General features: G+C 42.2%; 1 protein-coding gene across 1 annotated transcript in view; it reads left to right on the top strand.

Moving 5' to 3' along the window:
• Positions 1-19,815, top strand: part of arhgap27 (Rho GTPase activating protein 27) — a 48,004-nt gene that overhangs the window by 15,736 nt on the left and 12,453 nt on the right. The window contains exons 5-10 of the mRNA XM_049563645.1: positions 4,943-4,953; positions 13,126-13,505; positions 15,030-15,269; positions 16,977-17,057; positions 17,261-17,383; positions 19,491-19,577. Of these exons, the coding sequence (XP_049419602.1) occupies positions 4,943-4,953; positions 13,126-13,505; positions 15,030-15,269; positions 16,977-17,057; positions 17,261-17,383; positions 19,491-19,577 (922 nt within the window). The remainder of the gene's footprint in view (positions 1-4,942; positions 4,954-13,125; positions 13,506-15,029; positions 15,270-16,976; positions 17,058-17,260; positions 17,384-19,490; positions 19,578-19,815) is intronic.

The raw sequence follows: 19,815 nt of genomic DNA, 5'->3' as shown, positions 1-19,815 counted from the left end.
GATATACCGATATGGATTTTTAGGGCCGATGCCGATACCGATTTTTTTCCATCACCCTTAGCCGATGACCAATTATGGACTGCCGATTTTCTTGAGCCGATATTTGGGGCTGATACTGCTTTTGCTCCCTCAATTTACATCAAAAAAATGACACAATGATAACAAATATTACAGGTCTCAAGTTTAAAATAAGAAACATTTATTGAACAGTAAAAAATACTAAAACAAGATGGAAAGTTGAGGTAGAACAGGTAGAATATTATTATTATTATTATTATTATACATTCAAATAAAAAAAGAGTTCAGTGCTCGTAAATCTTCCAGTAATGTCTTTATAAAATAAACAAATATTTAAGCTGAAGCATAAATAAAACAACAACTACTGTACACAGTAGGATTCGCTGCATGTGCGCTGCAGGGTCTTCCGGCAACACAGAGCTGCCCGTGGATGCCTGTCTGTAAATCATGCCAGGGAAAAATAAATCCGCGAACCCACGTGCGTATCGGCCGATGCCGATACAAGTAAAAAACTCAAATATTGGCCCGATATATCGGCCGGCCGATGTATCGGTCTATCCTTACTTAGAACTAACATTAACTAGCTCTCCTGCCAGTGTCAGCCAGGCACACAGGAAGTGCGCCATAGTGGCCAAATTTCATAGTGGTCAAATAATGTCCAGCATCCATTCAGTCTGATAATATTTGAAAAGTCTCAAAGAGCGTCCTGATTAAATCATTCTGTCCCCATTCAAGTTAACAGAGTGCTTAACAGAAGGTGGCCGGTAGAAGTCTCTAGTAACCCTGCCTGCTCTATGAGCTCCATAATACATATGTAATGTAATGACATATGCAGCAGTTTTTTGGCCTCATGTGCCACTGAGCAACTTTCTTAGGACTGAACAGAGCCCTGCCTCCAACACTGTATCCAGGTTTCTTTAGGCCCCCGTCACACAGAAAGGGTTTTGCAGGTTCAGGTTGCAAAACACGAAGCGCACCACACTGCGTTTTTCTAAATTGAATGCCACTAGTAAAAATATTTATTGTTGCCAGGCAGCCACCCCATCACGTCCTTACCCTAACCTTCCCGTGTAATTAATCTCCCGTTTTTGTATTTTTTGATTTCACAGTAATTAGTAGCTAGTTCCTAAAATGTTGAGGCAGAGGGTACTTGCTGTAGCTCTGGTTGAGGGTGAGAGGCTGTGAGTAAATAGTTTGTTGGGCACAGGGAAACGGAGATGTGTGTGGGTACATGAGACCCTAAAAAAGAGGGTGGGTCATGGGGAGTACCACTAGTTGGCCCAGGAGCTTCTCCTCCATGATGCTGGCTATTTTCAGACATATTTTAGGATGACTCGGGGGCAGTTTGACAACCTATCTATCGTCAGGCCGTATAGCTCTGAGCATCCAGTAACAGCTACCACCAGTTTCTCCTCCATTGTTCACCAACTGTAAATTTGTTGTCGTGACCACCGAAAGCCCGCCTCTTAAATCATCTGATTGGACAATGGGAAAAAAGAGATAACGTGGGGCGCTTTTCTGCTCTGAGTTGAAGTCTTTTCAACTTGAGGAGTTCAGAGAACGCCAGGCGCCTAGAGTACAGAAATGCGAGGTGCGTAACAACGCAAAAATAGCAAGCAATAAGCTTCATTCTCATTAAAAACAATTATAAAAAGCCGCCTCCAGCTGCTAAAACAGGGCCTTATACATCCATGATTTTAACATGGATTTGTTGTTCATAATGTAGCACTATCGGGGAAAAAATAGGGCTTGCGGTAGTGAGTCTATTCATCCTGAGGGCGTCCCAGGAAGATCTCTGATGACGGGAGGCTGTTAGTTTAAAGCCCTGCTTTGTAGCCTGCACAGAACTGATGTGACACGACCAAAATCATCAGCCACTGGCATCACTGAATGTCATCTTATTTGCCAGTTGCCCGATGGCAGTCAACAAGGCGAGTATCGGTGCATCCCTAAAATTCAGATACAACAGTATAATCCTTTCAAGGTTTTTCCGAGGCACATTTGAATGGCAAAGCACCCTCTGTCCGGGCACTACTTAATGTGAAATGGATGTTCCAGGAAGCATTGATTCACAACTGGCACTTCAAAAGCAATCAACAAGCATAGATGTAGCAACACAAGCCTCAAACCTTATTTTGAGATTAACCCTAGCCCCCCAAAACCTCCACAAAACAGCCACAAATTGCCCTGTTGTCTGCAGACTGGCTAATGTTGCCCCACGTAGAGGGAAGTGATGGTGGAACAATTGGCCTTTAAACCAGACTTCCTGTTTCAGACTTGTGGACTCGGCAGTTTTAACAACACAATGTCTCATCAGAATAGAAAAAGCAGCTCTCCCATTATTATTGTTGGAAAATATTGCTTCCCTTTTTTTCCCCATTATTGTCCGAGTGACCTCCTGAAGTAGTAGAACGCAGAATACTGTACACGTTACAGCAGCTGCTGCACTTGTAGGTGAAAACATGGTCGTTTTTAGCACCTTTCTTGTTCGGTGACATCTTTTTTTAAATATAACCCCGAACTAAAAGCCATGTACTCCTTAAAGAAAGTTGTTTCCATGACGACAGCTCCTTTTTTTATCATATAGGGGCACAAAAGCAGGAAGTAGGTTGAAGTCACCTGCAGAGTTAATGTAGCTCCCTCTAGCTAACCCTCCTCGCTGACTTGTTTTCATTGTCTGCTTTTGGCTCATAGCGCGCACAGACAGTTACCCTCTACCCCCCTACCCTGCGCAGAGGAATTCATGCATATGAACACACAAACACCGACACTCATCCACCCACACACGCACACACGCACACATGCATCTCACCCAGTCCTCACACAGTCCCTTCCTGCTGCTATTGTAACAGAGCTCACAGTTCTCCTTTCTATCTGGGCTGCAACTGTCACAGCTGCTGCGAGAGGAGGATGTGTGCGTAAGGGTGTCGCCTCTCTCTCTCTCTCCCATCACAAGTTCATTGAACGTGGTCACACGCTTTCAGTTCAGTGCCTGCCTGTGTATTTGGATTTATGGCTCCTCTAAAGAGAATGATATAAACATGGTGGAGATGTACTCCGGGGTTTGGTCAAGTCACGGGGCCAAGCGGGGCATGACTCTGCCGGTGGTTCCTCAGGTAGGTGATTACAGCGACATTAAATTAGCTTTCATTGCTACGTTGTAAAATTTAATTCTCTGTGGCCAGCGTGCTTTATGTGATAACATGTTTTGATGACAGTTTTGATGACAGCCTTGCTTCCTGCTTTGCGTAAACATGGCACCTCTGCACTTGTTTCTTTTCCTGTACTGAGTAAAGTGGCATAAATAGCGAACTGACAGTGCTGAAGGCTGATGATTAAAAGCTCAGCCGCTGTGAATGCCGGTGTTAATGTTCAGTTTGGATGTTAAAGTCTCTCACAGTTCATTTCATCTGAAAGTAGCAGCGGGAAAGTCTGTATTTGTGCGTTAAGGTCTGAATTTGACACTTTCGTTTGTTGACATCTGCCTTCGATGAGTGCTACAGTCAGTTTTCTGTATATCACCACGACCAGACCTGAGAACAAGTGTTGTAGTGTGTAATATCCAACTGATTAGAACGACTAAACATTTTAAAACGGTGCTCAAAATCTTCTATGGTCAAGATAATAGCCATTTTTTCTGTAATTTAGGCCATCTCAAGTATTCAGATACATTACTTCAGTGAAAGCACCAATACATTGGTTTAGAACTGATCCCTTCCAAGTAAAATCAAGAATCTAAAGTCAAACATGTATTAAAAGCACAAAAGTAGAAACAGCGAGTGATATATTTATGCATGGTATTATTAGATGGTTAATTATCTATCAATATGTGAGCAACATTTTACCGTCAGCTGGTTTTAACTGCCTTATATAAAGTCATTTATTCCATTAATTCCCATCCTCGGGGTCCAGCCCCTCCTGAGGGCACACAAGGCTGACTGTTAGCCGGCAATCAATAGCCATTTTTACTCAGAGATCATTTCACTACGAAGTCCCTTCTTTATGCTGCCTTTGCATTTTTACACAGAGTCAAACAACAGCGGCATCGTCCATCCCCAGTGTGTGATTTTAGACAATAGTAGCAACCTGGAAGCAACAGATCGTCTGCCTCTAGTGTGACATAAAACGTACGTGTCTGCAGCACTTTGTAAACAATAATAATGGCATAACAATCATCTTCTGTCTCTGTTCTATGGCGGCTCCTGGACCTCATTGTTTTTCCAATTTGGCTGCTGTTCTCCTTCTTTTAGTTAGCTGCTAACGGCTATCAGCTGCTTTTTAAATCTCCCAGCGTTGGGTTGCACACATTTGTCAAAACGTCACACTTGTCCTGTCCGTGGTCCTGTCTTGCCTCCTGTCCCTTTTACACAGGCAGTGTTTTGGCACTGTCACGACCTCTGCTGCTGGTTTAAATGCAACTCTGTCATTTCATTAGATTAGATTTTAAGATTGTACCTTTTATTAAAAATGGCAAAGCGGAATAACGGCACGAAATTCCCGCCTTGAGCAGGCAGTGTAAAAGGGGCTGATGTCGGGCTGTCCATGAGCATCTGTCGGCCTGGGTTTTGCAGTGTGTCCTAGAGATGCACTGATCCAGCTTTTTCAGTTTCGATACCAATCCCGATGCTGTGGCTTTGAGTATCAGCCGATACCCAATACCAATCCCATACCATGGTTGACCTAAAAAGCTATATACCTTTACGTGTAGAACAGAAAAGACTAGAGGCATCAGGCATTGATGACTACACAGTTCTTTCCTAAGATCAAATGAGACAAGATGAAACAGATTAATGCAGTGATGAACAGAAATAAACAATTGTGCAACAGCAGTTGAAATAGTGTGAAATACCCCCACACAGCAGATTCTCTCCTTCGCTCCATGACGTATGACGTAGCTCGCGTTGCAATACATTTAAAGGCAAAGGATCGCCTCAGGTATAGGTTGCATTTTCCGATACCCGATCCATCTATTTTGATGATATCAGGGCCGATATTCGATCCACATATTGGATCGGTGCATCCCTAGTGTGTCCCGCAAGATTATTTTTTTAGCCACTGAGCTCTGTAGCATAAACATTCGTAATTGTTTTTACATAATTGTTACTGGGGCACTGTAAATATCCTTTGTTCTTTCAACAGCAGGTTGTATTGTTAAATTGCTAACTGACTAACTAGTATCTTAAAGCATCCTGTACCCTATAAGTCCCCTGATTTCCCTTTTGAATGATGAATACAGACTACTGCCGTGCACTGGCATGGAGAGTAATGTCCTCTCAGGCAGGCACAGAACGTACGTGCTGGTTGGCCGTCGGCTGTAGTCTATGCGGTTTTGGCCAAGGCACAGGCAACGTGAGGCGACCAAACAGTACAATATGAATCGACGAGGTCATGAGATGGTTAATGAGGTGGGAAAGAAGAAAAACCTAAAGGAATTCAAGAATTTTTCCTTACTAAACCTTCAAATGAAACCATCTGAGAAGTTTAGAGAGAAAATGTCTCTTTGGTAGAACTGCTAACAACTCCTATGCATCTTTTTTGTAAGACGTCAGAAGGCACAAATGTTGGAAACTGTTTGAATCTTTAACAGTGGCTTGTATTTTAGAAAGCACAGAGTTTGGCATGTCAAATCCTGAACTAGTCACTTGCTTTCAAATAAATGCAGTGGAGTAAAAAGTACAATATTTCCTTTGAAAACATGGAGTGGTTGACTGACATGTGCGCCTTCCTGTATTGAGTGGAATTCCCTTCAAAACGGCTGCAATCTGTCACATGTTTGCATCATATTGTTTGTTCATGTGTATCTGTTTGTAAAGTTTTCCTTCCATTGCATTGTGGGCGTTCCAGCGTAGCTATTTCAGAGATCAATGATGCAGCTCTTTCATTTCCGCTGTCTGCCTCTGTGGAGCCGCGTTGTGTTGTTTGGAATCAATCTGTTTAGGGGTCAGTTGTCTGGCTGTCCGTATCGATTGCCTCGTGGTTAGATTGAGATCGATAAAGAAGCAAAGTCAGCAAAGTGATAACACTGAATAGACAGATAAAAAAAACACACACAGCTGATCATGAAATCCATAATGTGAAAATGCTTTCCTTCCACTTATTATGCTTTTTACTCATGTTAACCAGTCTTATCTTCTCCTCGGCTCCTCAGCCAAACCAGGAAGAGGTATTTTTATTCTTTACTTAAAGGGTAATTTTGACATTTTTCAACCTGGATGCTATTTTATCATGTGTTTGCGTCTACAAGACTAATGGGCACAACAGTAGAAGACAGCTGCAGCCGACAGTGATGAAAAGGCTGCAGTGTAACTGTGGGCATATTCACCCTCAATTTCCTCAATTTCTGACCATTAAAAGGACTTGTTTATGACACTGGCAGGCTGAGATTGTTATTATAAGTGTCTGGTAACATTATAGAAAAGACCCTACAGGGAAAGACCTTTTTGTTAGAGAGTAAAATCCTTTTTGTTTAACCAAGAACAGGCCCAAACGTCATCGAAACCACCAGACTCCACTTAAGTAAACAGTAATTTTAGCGTATATAGAGGCAGCATATATTCACAAATAACTGGGTGAATTAAGAGTTTATTTCAACCAAACCAGAGTTGGTGATTGTTGGAAGAGTGGAAAGACAAACCAAGGTGGCTTTTGTGAGTTTTATTTCACTTCTGTCAACTCTAATTGAATTGTGTGTTTACGATGATACAATTACAGTTAATTTAAATGGAGTCTGGTGGGTTTGACGTGGCAATTTCTGGGCTGTTTCTGGTTAAACAAAAAGGATCTAACTCTTTAAAATAAAGGTCTACCTCTGTAGGGATCCTTTCCATAATGTTGTCAGACACTTAGAATAACAATCTGAGCCTGTCAGTGGCAAAAACGAGCACCTTGACAGTGCGCATTTGCTCATTAACGTTATATTGCAGCCTGTATTCACGGCTGCAGGCTGCAGCCCTCTCTCTCTGGTTGTTCCCATTTGTCACTTTGACACAAAAACAAAGGATCCAAGCAGAAACAAGCTGAAGTTACCCTTTAGGAAAAAGTAGTAATACCACAATGTAAAAAGTACTGCAAGTGAAAGTCCAATATTCAGTAGTATCATAAGTATCATAAGCAAAAGTACTCAAACAGAAAATGGTTCTTTGATGGTGTTGTATTATACCTACATGCTGTATTACAGAATGATTATAACTCAAATTTTACTACTCTGTAGACTGCTGGGCAGTTAAATCTGCAAAATACCACATCTCTTAAAGGCACTCCTGTATATTATCACATCTTAAAAGAACATATTTTGTGTAAAACAAGCGGAAATTGAAGTAACAATACTATATTTAACCACTTATTATTTCAAATTAAATCATTGATTCGCTTTTAAAAGGAGTGGCCGAATAACTTTGAGGCAGATTGTGGCAAACAGTTATGAAAGATGAAACTTTAAATTTATTGCATTGAAATTAAGAAGAAAATACAACTTTAGGGACTCATTTTCACACAATGACTTCATAAAAGGAAGATTTTGTACACCAAACAATGCAGTATATTTTTGAAGTGGACCACACGTTAAAAAAAAATCCTCTAATGCAAAGTGACAAGTAACTCCAGCTGTCAAATGAATTAAGTACAATATTTGCTCCCTGAAATGTTGCAGATTAACATCAAAATACTCATGCAAAGTACCTCAAAACTTCACTGAAGCACAGTGTAGGAGTAAATGTCTGTTGGTATCCTTAACATGTCTCGTCTTTACAGCACTGCACATTTAGCACAGTGATGAAAAGATGCAGCACAGACACACACACAGGTCTCAGGCCTTGGTAAATATAGACCATGAGCTGTGAGACAAGATGTAGTTAAGAGTATCGTCTGTAGGAGTGTAGTCTCTATGTGCCATCATGAAGGCATATAAAAGGTTCTGCAAGACTGTCATGGTGAGGAATAATCGCCTCAGTGAAGCACAGGTGAGAAAAGAGCAACTTAAAAAAGGATCACATTGTTTTTATTCTGGCAGGGGTCATTTCAAGTGTCACGCTGGGGACACTTTTCATTGCGTCACAGTTTCACAGAGCGCTGAGGACAGAGGCAGCCTTTCATCACAACTTCAGTCCTACTCGTAATTGACGTTCTTTAAACAAATTGTTAGCGACGAGCGGGTCCATTTTGCATGTCAGGTTCCGGCCGTGCAGCGAGTCAAATCATCTGCTTATGAAAGTAACATGACATGGAGGATTCAGCGGCTTCCCTCTATTAGACAGAAACTGAAAATGCACTTTGTGTTAGAAAAACTGGAAAAGGTTTTTATTCGTGAAAGGGCAAGGTAATGGCTGATGATAGTGGTGAAGTGTAACTTAGTTCTCTGCAGTTAGCATGTGGTCAGATGCTCTCATTTGTGTGGTAGATAATTTCTCTCTCTCTCTCTCTCTATATATATATGTGTTTTTTTTAAACCTCATTCATTGTGGCATCCCATAAACACCACAGACTGGCTCACGTTAGTCTGCTTTGGGAGGATCATTAATACAGACATAACCTGTGGACGTTACATTGATATGAGAGCATTGAACTCTTGTGTGTGGGTGTTTTTGAAATGTCTAGAATTTGGTAATGATCATATTTGCAGGAGAAACGCCTCTGTGGTGTGTGTGTGTTTTTTTCAGCTGTGGGCTACTTCCTGTGCTCTGGTGCTCTGTAAGATGCGGAAGGCTGACTTCTTAAGAGCTAAACTGCAAAGAGCAGTGTGCTGAAGGCTGGTACTTAACACTGCTTGATGCTGCTTTTATCTTGTTAAGTGCAAGTTCACCAAGCACTGTCATTTTGGAGCTTGTTTTACTTCACAGAATGTCTTTAGAAAAGCACACAGAGCTGGGTGATAGTGAAAACATCAAATATCATTTTATTTTTGACCAAATACCTTGAAATGGAAATTGTGACAATATAGGGTTCGTGCACAACAACCGCAGTCAAGATAGCAACAAAGATAACAAAAACTAACTCATCTCCTATCGAGCCTAACTTTAGTGGATCATCTGCAGATACTCCACTTCAAAATGAGATCATACTTTTCTATGGATGTCAGTTTTGAGCCACGACGAAGGCCAAAATGTGGTCTGCAACACATAGTACGGCTTGTTGTTTTTAGCCGGTTAAGAGGAGTGAGGAGTCAATAGCGGTATAAAACAGTCAATAGAACAGGTTTTTCAACATTTGTGAATTACCCTACCATCAGGAAGTCATTGAGCATACAGCTAAACATGTGTACATGAAATATTAGGCTGATTGGTCCAGTAGTTTGCACACACATGATCGAACGCATGATCTCCTCGAGGCTGATGCCTGGCGGAGATAATTATATATTCCATGACCAAAGAGAAGCAGGAAGAAGAAAAAATCTCACTCGAAACATAAATAGAGTAATAGATGGTCTGTCTGTTACAGTTACTAAACAACCAATACTTACAGAAACATGAAAAAGAGATGAATCATTCTATATAGTAGGGTTGTCACAATACTAAAATTTCAAACTCGATATCGATACCCAGGAAAATATTCAATACTCTGTGCCATTTTCGATACAGCAGCAAAAAATTAAGAGGCATGTCATTTTTTAAATAAAGATCAGAACAGTAACATCAATGATAACAACAAAAAATCCCCCCAAAATAAATAACAACCAGAAACAAGATCTGTCCATACAAATGTATTTATCTGCAGCCCTGTTTATTTTCTGTGCTTCTGGTGAATTGGCACCATATTTTCGTTGCTTATCAAATAGAGTTCGTAGTTTAGGCTCAGGATGCTCCTGTTTCTACCTCACTATGTGATCAGAGAACCAGGGGTTACGGGAGAAACCAAACGTTTTTTCAGCTTCAATCTGTGACTTTACAGTTAACATAACTTTTCAGACACACATAATTGTATTGTCCTGTTAAACTAACATTGTCTATTAATGTTACAGACGGGGATGACGGATAAAGTTTTCTGCTTAGCTCCCACATTAACGTTAGAAGTTATATTTTAGTTTGATGCTGGCGACACCAGCTGCTCAGCTGCTAGTGAGGGGAGGGGCTGTACCTGCCGTCTGCAGTGTGCTGTGTTCACTTCACTAAATATTTCCAAAGAGCGCTTTTTCCTTTATCATTTTTGACCAAAACTGGCTGCTCTGATCCTCCTGCAGCCGCACTGGCCATATTACAGCAGCAGATATGTGTGCATGCATGCACAGCGACGACAACAAGCAGGTTGCAGCGAGGAATTTGTGCCTGCCAGACGCTGCCCACAGAGCGTGCGTGCTGGTTGGCCGTCGGCTGTAGTCTATGCGGTTTTGGCCAAGGCCTGAGGTGGCGTGCACTGTTAGTATCGATACTTTTGTAAATTAGTATTGTATCCGGATTCAGCGTTTGAGTATCAGTACTTTTCAGAGTATCGATACTTTAACAACCCTACTATATAGTATGTCAGAAGAAGATTTGGTAACACTTTACTTGATGGTATCTACATAACAGTGACATGACTTCCAGTTCCAGTTACTCCACCCATCATTGTGTCTTATATGATAAGGTGGGATGGGCACCTTTATCTGTGCGAAGAGATATGCACTGGCTACTTTTCATTTATAAAGTTTACCTCAGCACTTTATTGAACTGGTCACATAGTAATTATTCTACACGTTCAACTGATTGCTTAACGCTCGATGTTCCCCGCACTAACACTGAATTTGGTAAAACTGCTTTTAGTTCTTCTGCAGCATCTTCCTGGAACATCTTGCAACGTACACTCAAACTCAACACAATGGTTACTATAGGCCAGTTTAAAACTATGATTACCAACTACAGTACTTTTGAATCTAACTGTTTTTAAAGGTGTTCGGCCTGTTGTTATTTGCTCGTTCTTTGTGATTTTTAATTGTTGTGTGAGTGGCAAAAACGAGCACCTTGACAGTGCGCATTTGCTTCCTCGAGATTTAAATAAAGGTTAAATGAAAAATGAAAATGAAATGACACTGTCATAACTATGCAGGTTGAGGTAGAAGACTCGCAACACTGCAGGCTCTTCATCAGGTCAGTGACGAAGACCTCACTGACCTGACGAAGAGGGCTCGAAACGTTGTCTTTATCTGTTATGTAAAAGAATTCTTCTACCGGGAGCTGCAGTGTTGTGAGTCTTCTACCTGCCTACTTCTATTTTACGGACTCAGCACCTATGAATGAGATGTGTGTGTGCTTTTCTTCTTTACTGTCATAACTATGACATGGCACTGTCATGAACCTGTCATGCTCTCTCTCTCTCTCTATATATATATGTGTTTTTTTAAACCTAAGTTGACATTAAATTTGTTCGTGCACAGCGCGTGTCCGTCGGACCTGTCGCGCGCACCGTCAGGCGCATTAAAATAGTTGTCATGACAACTATGTTAATGTCAACTTGTCATGACAAAGACAACTTCTGGTAATGTCACCTTGATTAATGTCATGTCATAATCAAGACAACCCAAACAATGTCAACTTGTCATTACAAAAACCAAATGACACTTAATGACAGCAGTCATAAACGTTTATGACATGTACATAATGTTCATGACAGGTTCATGACCGTGTCACGTCATAGTTATGACAGTGTCATGTCACTCTTATGTAGATACCTTCAAGTAAAGTGTTGCCGAAGATTTAGTATGTCCAAATACATAGTATGTCAAATGCAATATGCCAAAAATACCAGGATGTTCTACTACATGTGGTCCGATTTCGCAGTCTGTAAGTCAGCATGCTTTTCAGGCTATTCTGACCCACAATCCTCGGCGCAGCGGATGATACGTCACGTTGACTGAGCGGCAAACAGCTAGCAGATCTTTGATAGCTGATTGACAGCTGTCAGATATCCAAATGATGGATGACAGCACACTCAAGTAACTGATGACCTGTTGAATAGTGATGATAGGAATTTTAATTGTTTAAGTGAACAAAATAATCATAATTATCACAAACAATAAAGGACGTAACTGTAAAAATAACAATGACTGAGAACTGCAGATGTAATGTCACTGTCACAAATATAATATGTTAGAATCTGCAGTCTATGCAGTTATAAGTTTAAAGTTAAGCTACATAAATCACAAACAGCAGTTTATCTCCATCTCTGGCAACCTCGGTGAGTGCCGTTTGTTTATTTCCAAGGTAACAGATATAAAAGCAAGAGGGTCAAAGTTCAGGGTGTAACGTTATGCGAAAGTAGTATTTCCTGATTGTGTGCATACTGCATGCAACAGTACGTACTTTTTAGGGGCAGCTGCAGTACCTACTAAAAGTAAAAAGAAAAGTATGTGCTCTCGACATCATTGTAAATGAGGGCTCGCCCTCAATGATTATGGTGGAGGGAGGGTCATACATTTTCCCTCAGTCACTTAAGGGAGGCTCAGGGAAAAATAAAACAGAATCAAATCGAATAGAAGAGAGTTATCTTTATTGTCTTTGTACATGTACAATGAAATCAGATGCAACCTCCTCAGTGCAAAGATAAGTAAAAAAGAGCTCATAAAAACAAAACAGTAAACAATATGACACTTAAAAAACTCCCTTATATTGCACTCAAACATTTTTCCACAGTTGAGCCTTTGTGCAAAAAACATTATGTACATGTCATAAGCGTCATTCGATTTTGTAATGACACATCTCGGCCATCCCTCTACTCTGATAAGTAAAGTACAGCTCCTTTACAAAAAGCTTACAACATGTACAGTGATGAAAATACAAGACTCATCCAGCAACATGCAGTGTCTGGCTGATTTGCTCCCACAAATGGGCTTCACTGTCTTTGTTGTGACATTTTGATAGTCCTGACTTACTAAACACTCTGTTGTTGTTGTTGTTGGTGCGTTGATTATTGGGGTGTTCACAAAAGATTCACACACATAATCATCAGTGATGTGGACATAATGACTGAGTGGGTAAAGGCAGGTAAAAGAAAGGCTAGAACTGTCTGATGAGTTCAGAAAATTGCACCATTTTACTGTAATGCAGCCTTTAAAACCTGGAAAAGACAACACTTCTACATCTGCGTTTATGTTCTGTTTCCACAGGTGGAGAATGAAAGTCTGGATGTCCTTGTAATGACAAGTTGATCCTTCATCCTACTCTCCTTCCTACCTTGACCCAGAGGGATGGGAGGTGCATGTTGACCAAGACAGTGGACAGGAGTACTACTACCACCCCTCCACGGGGCGCACCACCTGGGACAGCCCCTTCGTTGACTCCCCCACGGACCCTGAGCCACCTTGTTCCCCCTCGCCTCCTCAGTCTCCCGCCCTTTCTCAATCCACCGCCTCCCCCCCTGCGTGGACCTCCGACTGGGAGCAGCTGGTGGATGAGACCAGCGGTCGCCCGTACTTCTACAACCCGATGTCTGGGGAGACGTCCTGGGAGCCTCCAGAGCAGCTGAGCCCGTACCCCCCTCTGATGGAGCCTATGAGTGTGCACAGGTTTCACGAGGACGGGCCGGTAAGGACAGCCTGGCTGCTCTACTTAAACTCCCTCTGTCTCCTGTTTTAGCTTCACCCAGGGGAAAGCTGTAAATACAGTCTGCTTTTAATGGAATTAAATCTTCTGCACCTACATAGCAGACAGGACTCATTTTCATCAGGGAAGCTCACAGCACCAGCGCAGAGTGCCCCCATCAGTAGTGTCCCTAACTTTAAAAGACATTTGTCCTCATTCTGAATTGATTTCCTGAGTATCCCAGACAGTCAGGGGAATTCAGGAGAGTTCAAGTGTCCAATGCTTCACTTTATAGGATCATGCCGAACACATTATTCACACGTTAGATAGTTTTCAGCTGTTTCCCTCACAACACAAGCAACAGGTGACCCCTTTTCTGCCCCTTAATGAGGTTTTTTGAGCTAGAAAGAAGAATACTTTGAGGCCATGGAAATGCCGTGGCTTATTTATCAAAGTCACGGAAAAGTCACTGAGCTCTGTATCTGGGTCGTAGTGGGAAATTATTCCACTGACGTTATTCAGTGAGATGTAGCAGCATTTTAACACAAAAAAACCCTGAAATGTGTTCAGCTGAGACACAACGTAGCAAAATGTTCATCTAAACGGAAACGCATGTGTACTGCCCTTTTAATATGGCGTGGCTAAGTTCAGTTAAATTCAAAAGAGCTTTATTATTATTATTTTTAAGGAAGATTTTTCTGCATTTTTGCTTTATTTGATAGGAAACTCTAGTGTGAAGTGGGGAGAGAAAGAGAGGGATGTCATGCAGCAAAGGGCTGGAGGTGCAACTGAGCCTGCAGGCGCTGCAGCATGATATATATGTTAACATCGATTGATACAAGCCTCATGTCTGTACATTAAATATGAAGCTGCAGCTAGCAACTGATTAGCTTAGCTTAGCATAAAGACTGGAAACAGAGGGAAACAGCTAGCCTGCCTCTGCCCAAAGGTCGTAGCATTCACGTACCAGCAGGTTAGCTGTTTTCCTCTGTTTCCAGTCCTTGTGCCCAGCTACACTAAACAGCTTCTGCTTTATATTTACTGTACAAACATCAGTGTGGTATCAATGTTCTCGTCGAACTCTTGCCAAGAAATAGAATCAGTGTATTTCCAAAAATGCTGATCTGTGCAGTGTTGTTGGTTACTGTTGGTCAACAGTCGGCAGTGATACTGAAAGTAAAAGCCAACCCCAAATTCGATCTTGTTTGGCATCTTGCCTCACTATATTTGCCTTTTTTTTTTTTTTTTTTTTTTTTTTTTTTTTTTTGGTGCCATGTCTCTTTCTCGCGTGCTGTTTACGGTCTGGCACCTGCCCTGTGTTTTTATAAAGCCCTGACCTCATGTGAACGCAGTGGGTATAAACGTCCTGAGCACAGAAACTAAGAAAACACAGTAGCAGGGCAGAGTCTCTGCAGATAAATACGCCGCCACACATTTCCAGTAGATCACAAGTGATGAGCAGTTACCTCTGTGTGAGTCTACACTACGTTATGTGTGTTTTAATGTGTTCTGTGTGTCCGTCCCCAGCCTCCTCTACCTGAGGAGGACTACCCCTCAGAGGATTACCCAGCTGCTGAACAGCCAGAGGGATACCAGGAGCTCCTCGCCACGGGCCCTCCCACCCTCCCTAAAGAGTACACCCTCAGCCATGTGAGCCGGACCATCATCCCCCGGGCCAACCTGGACCGCAGCACCCCTTCTGGTTGGAACCTCAATGTGGAACCCAATGGGACCTGGGTGTTCACCAGTGAACACTCTCCAGAGCAGGTAGCTCCCAGCACTGACTGATATAAACAGAGGAGGAAGATAGATGATTCATTTTAACCTGCTGAACACTTTAAAGCCCTTTTCAGACCTGGTGTTAACATGCATCTCGGGTGATCGGATCACAAGTGGGCAGCTCTAAGTCTCTCTGTTCACACCTGGTATATTAGAATGTGTCTTCACACTTGAGTGACCACTTGTGATCAGAGCTCACTTCCCCATTTTATAGGCAAGTAAACACATGAATAATTTCCGTCTGCAAAGAAAAAATGCATTGTTGTTTTTAAGTGGAAGCAGCAGTGCACTTCCTGTATGTAGTCTGCAGGAAATTTAAAGAAAGAGAAGAAAAAAGAGAAGAAGAAGAAGTTTGCTTATCTTGGCGCACAGGCGAAATTAAAACAACACTTATGGGTTCTATTCCTTGGCGTGTTCCAGCCAAACCAAATTGCGCAAGATGTTTGACGCACTCATAATATATCTTTACAGTCTTGATACGGCGTTGGTGTGTCAGTGAGTACGTACTTCCGCCCATGCAGAGGACATCAGCTGAGTAGGCGGTCAGTGCAGCTCAGGACACATTAGTCTGCACACTGCTGAAAGACAGTGGCCATATGCAGCTCAGACCACCTCCAAATGTGGTCTGAACAATCGGATCTCAAGAGGCACTGAGGACGCATTGGGTGCATTCACACCTGTACTAAAGAGCTGTCCACATGTGATCACCCAGGGCGCATGTTAATACCAGCTGTAAACAAGGCTTAAGAGTACTGGGTAAACATAGATGTTGACATGAAGAGACATTTCCAGCACGGTTACCTTGATGTTTGTTTGCAGAGAGCATTTTGTTGAAAGCTTGCTGATGTCTTTACGGTGTAGAATAATGTTAAACAATCACACAGGGAGCGAAAGTGTGTTATGCAACTCCTTTAGGTCACCCACCTTACTCTTTCATTCTTACTAGAGCTGTAGGATATTTTTTAAAAATTCAGAAGCATTCATTTCTTGTAAAGGAGAGTGCAGATGTCTGCCAGGCAGCCGCCCGCCCCCCAGGCTGCTCACTGCCAGTCGAGACAGTTCTTGTAATTCCAGCAGACGTGGCGCAGCGCATCCCAGAAGCATCCCAGAGGCTTATAAAAATTATAAAAATGTGCGCCTCACCTGTTTTTGATGGAGCCATGGCGTGTTGCACAGATGCAACAGGTACTAGGTGTGAATATATATACTATGTGATTATGAGGATTGAGGTGTTTTCGATCACTGAAACACAGTGACAAATCTTTGACCCATGTCATCCCCTCCTGGATTTTTAATTGTATTTACTTTGTCTGCTGGCTACGGCACAGCTTAGTAGGAGATGACAACAAGGAGCAAAATTAAACTTGCAGCTCATAAGAGACAGTTAGGAGGAATGAGGAGCCGTTGGCAGTCAATAAAACAGGTTTTTCAACAATTATGAATCTCCGTAACCACGAGACGTCCTTGAGCATACAGTCATAAAGGTGCACACAAAATATTTGGCTGATTGGTCCAGTAATTTGCCAGATTAGCTGCAGACAGACAGATACAGACACTCACACATGTGCACACACAGGACCAAACACATGATCCCCTGCAGGCTTATGCCTGACGGACACACTGTAACAGTTTCTAATCTGGCAAACGGCATTGAGTTGAATCATTTTTAACCAAGACATTTTTGTTGTGTAACAGTGGATCAAGTCCAGGGATGATCGAGGGCAGACCTACTACTACCTTAGAGACGGCTCCAAGTCTCAGTGGAACTTGCCTGAGGTAAAGTTCCTTCACTACATGGCGCACCTCTTTGCTCATGATGTACAGTAACTGACAATATGTGTCATTCAGGACACAAAACTAGCCACGTAGTGCTTTGTTTTGATTTACAGTAAAACACGTCTTTGAATTTGTCGTGTCATTCCTCAGAATTTCACATTTTTGTAATTAAAATAAACTTAAACATCTTTCGGTCCCTCCAGGTCCCTGTAGCTCCAGGCCATTCCAGAATGGAAAATGGCGTCGAGGCAGACAACGCGTCAGTCATCAAGAACTGGAGACACACCATGGGACCTGCACAGTTCAGCTCAGCCCAGGATGATGGGGTACACTCATACTTTCACACACTCAGACCTGCATGTACATGTATACGCTGTATCCCACGTCCAGGGTGTGTCAGTTGGCTTCAACAGAACGGTTTAGTCAGGCAGAAGTAGTGAGGGTGAGTCCCTGTTCAACAACCGACACTCCCAGCTTTTTAAACCCGTATTTAGCAAGGCAAATCAACTGCGGTGCATTCGTATTTACAGTAGCAGCCTGAGGACAGAGCTGCAGGCAGAGGGAGGGTTATTGTACACAAACACCTGGGATACAAATAAGGGCTTTTTACTTACTGAGCAGTCATGAGTTCAACACTTTGCTCAAGGGCACAACAGCAGTAAGTTTATGTGTTTATGTCTCCCCATTAGGTGTAACAAAAAACAGTTACCTGATCTCTTACTAATTTTTTATAAATGTGTCTCCCAGGTGTGGTTGGATTTGGCACATACAGGGTGTAACTATGCACGCCGTGGCCAAAAGTATGTAGACACCTGAACATTCCAGACCTATGTGATTATTCATTACAAAACAACAGACGTTAATGTTCTGCTTATCAGCTTCCAATCTTCCACCAGATTTTGTAACCTGGCTGCAGAAATTTGCTCCTGTTCAGACACAAGAGCGTCATCGAGGCTCAACACCGGTGTCAGTGATCAGGTCTGGCTTGTAGGCGGTGTTCCACTTAATCCTAGCCTTGTTGGATAGGGCTGAGGTCAGAGCTCTGTGCAGGCCAGTCAAGTTCTTCCGCATAAAACTGGGAAAACTATTTCTTTACGGATGTGGGGGGAACCAAATACAGTGATCTGAAACAACAATCACTCATCACATGATTATAACAAGAATAGCAGCCAGCCAAAAGAGACGCCTCAGTACCAAGTTTGACTCTAAAGTGACTCTAATATTGTCTGAAATATCTCTGTATACTGTAACATTGAAGTTACAATCTTCAAGATCTCTGTTTTGCTCTCTTTGGCGACACCTGTGGTGATAAATGGTAATTGCAGGTGTGTTTTTTGGATGTCATATCCCAGAGGTCCAGCTCGGTGATGGAAAACACTAACTGTGCGCTGCTTGTGATTTTTCACAGGATTGTCTCCACAAGCTTTCATCAGTCGGCCACAGGCTCAGTCACCACCATGTTACCTCATTCAGTGAAAGATAGTGACTTTATAGACATTTATATAAATTAAAATTTAGACATTATTACTTTTAGATTTCCATTACGTCAAACTTTGAGTCTTGACCCAAACCATAAAAAACTAACCCAGATCGAAAGTACACAAAAGTATGTGGACACCCCTGGCCTCCTTTGGCCATATAGTTTTTGTTTTTATTAATGTGAAGAATGGAAGTGATGATAAAGACGTTTGAGGCTTGGTGTAAAGAAGCACTAGTGATTTTATTTTTTCTTTCTTTATGTAGAGCATTAGGCACACAAACACAGCCATCAAGAAGAAAAAAGAAAAATAGTATGAATGAAATAAAAAGAAAGATTCCCTACTCCCCTTTTTCCCCGAGTCCCAAGCAGCCACTAAGACAACGCATTAAGTGTGCAAACAATTTGATTTACTTGCAAATATATATGAACATACTGGTATTTTAATCAGACGTCAGGGTGGGCAAAGGTCAGCAAACCAAACCGAAATATCTCAGTAACCAAATCTAACATGAAGAAAATAAAAGAAACCAAAATAGATTTACTAAATTCCCTAACTTAATTAAACAGGAGAAAACAAAGAAAACAAAATAGGCAGCCCACCTCTGCGACCTGCAGCAGGACACCGCCTTAAGTGTGGCTGCGAACACTTGGTGTACAGGTGCTCTGGTGGACGGTTTCTTCACTGCCCCCGAGCCAATGCCACTTTGGCTGTTTACAGGGGGCTGTCATCACTGCATGCCAGTCACCTGCCAGCGCCGATAAATCTGCTTGTGCTCGCACAGGCCTATTTGCATACACAGAGACTATCGCACACACATTCATGGAAAGACACACAAGAATACAAAATATGACCACGGTTATAACACTAAGCATCCATTGCCCAATGAAATGTAAATGTTTTCTGGTGATTTTATGAACTGTAAATCCTAAAATCTCCCTCTCCTGTTGTTCAGAGGTTCGTCCCCACTCACAGGAGGAACACGTCCGACTACAGCAGCGACAGCTCCAGTACAGGAAACTCACCAGAGACACAGCATAACGTGAGTGTGTGTTCTGCCTGCCCGGTCTGCTCTAGTTGGTTAGCCATGAAGCACTGTGAGCTGCCCTGTATCTGAATGGTGTTCTGTGTCTCTCTCTGAAGGCTTTTGGGTTTAGACCCTGGAGGAACCCGTATTATCTGACCTCCAGGTGGCTGCGCTATAATGTGGGTTGTTAGTTTGAGCGTTCACCTGAGCTCAGCACGTAGATAGCAGCGTCTATCTATGATGAGTGAAAGGT

Source organism: Epinephelus fuscoguttatus, linkage group LG20, assembly GCF_011397635.1.
Source record: "Epinephelus fuscoguttatus linkage group LG20, E.fuscoguttatus.final_Chr_v1".
In the NCBI taxonomy this organism is placed as follows: Eukaryota; Metazoa; Chordata; class Actinopteri; order Perciformes; family Serranidae; genus Epinephelus; species Epinephelus fuscoguttatus.
The sequence above is the reverse complement of the archived record's forward strand: the minus strand, read 5'-3'. Positions and strand labels throughout refer to the sequence as shown.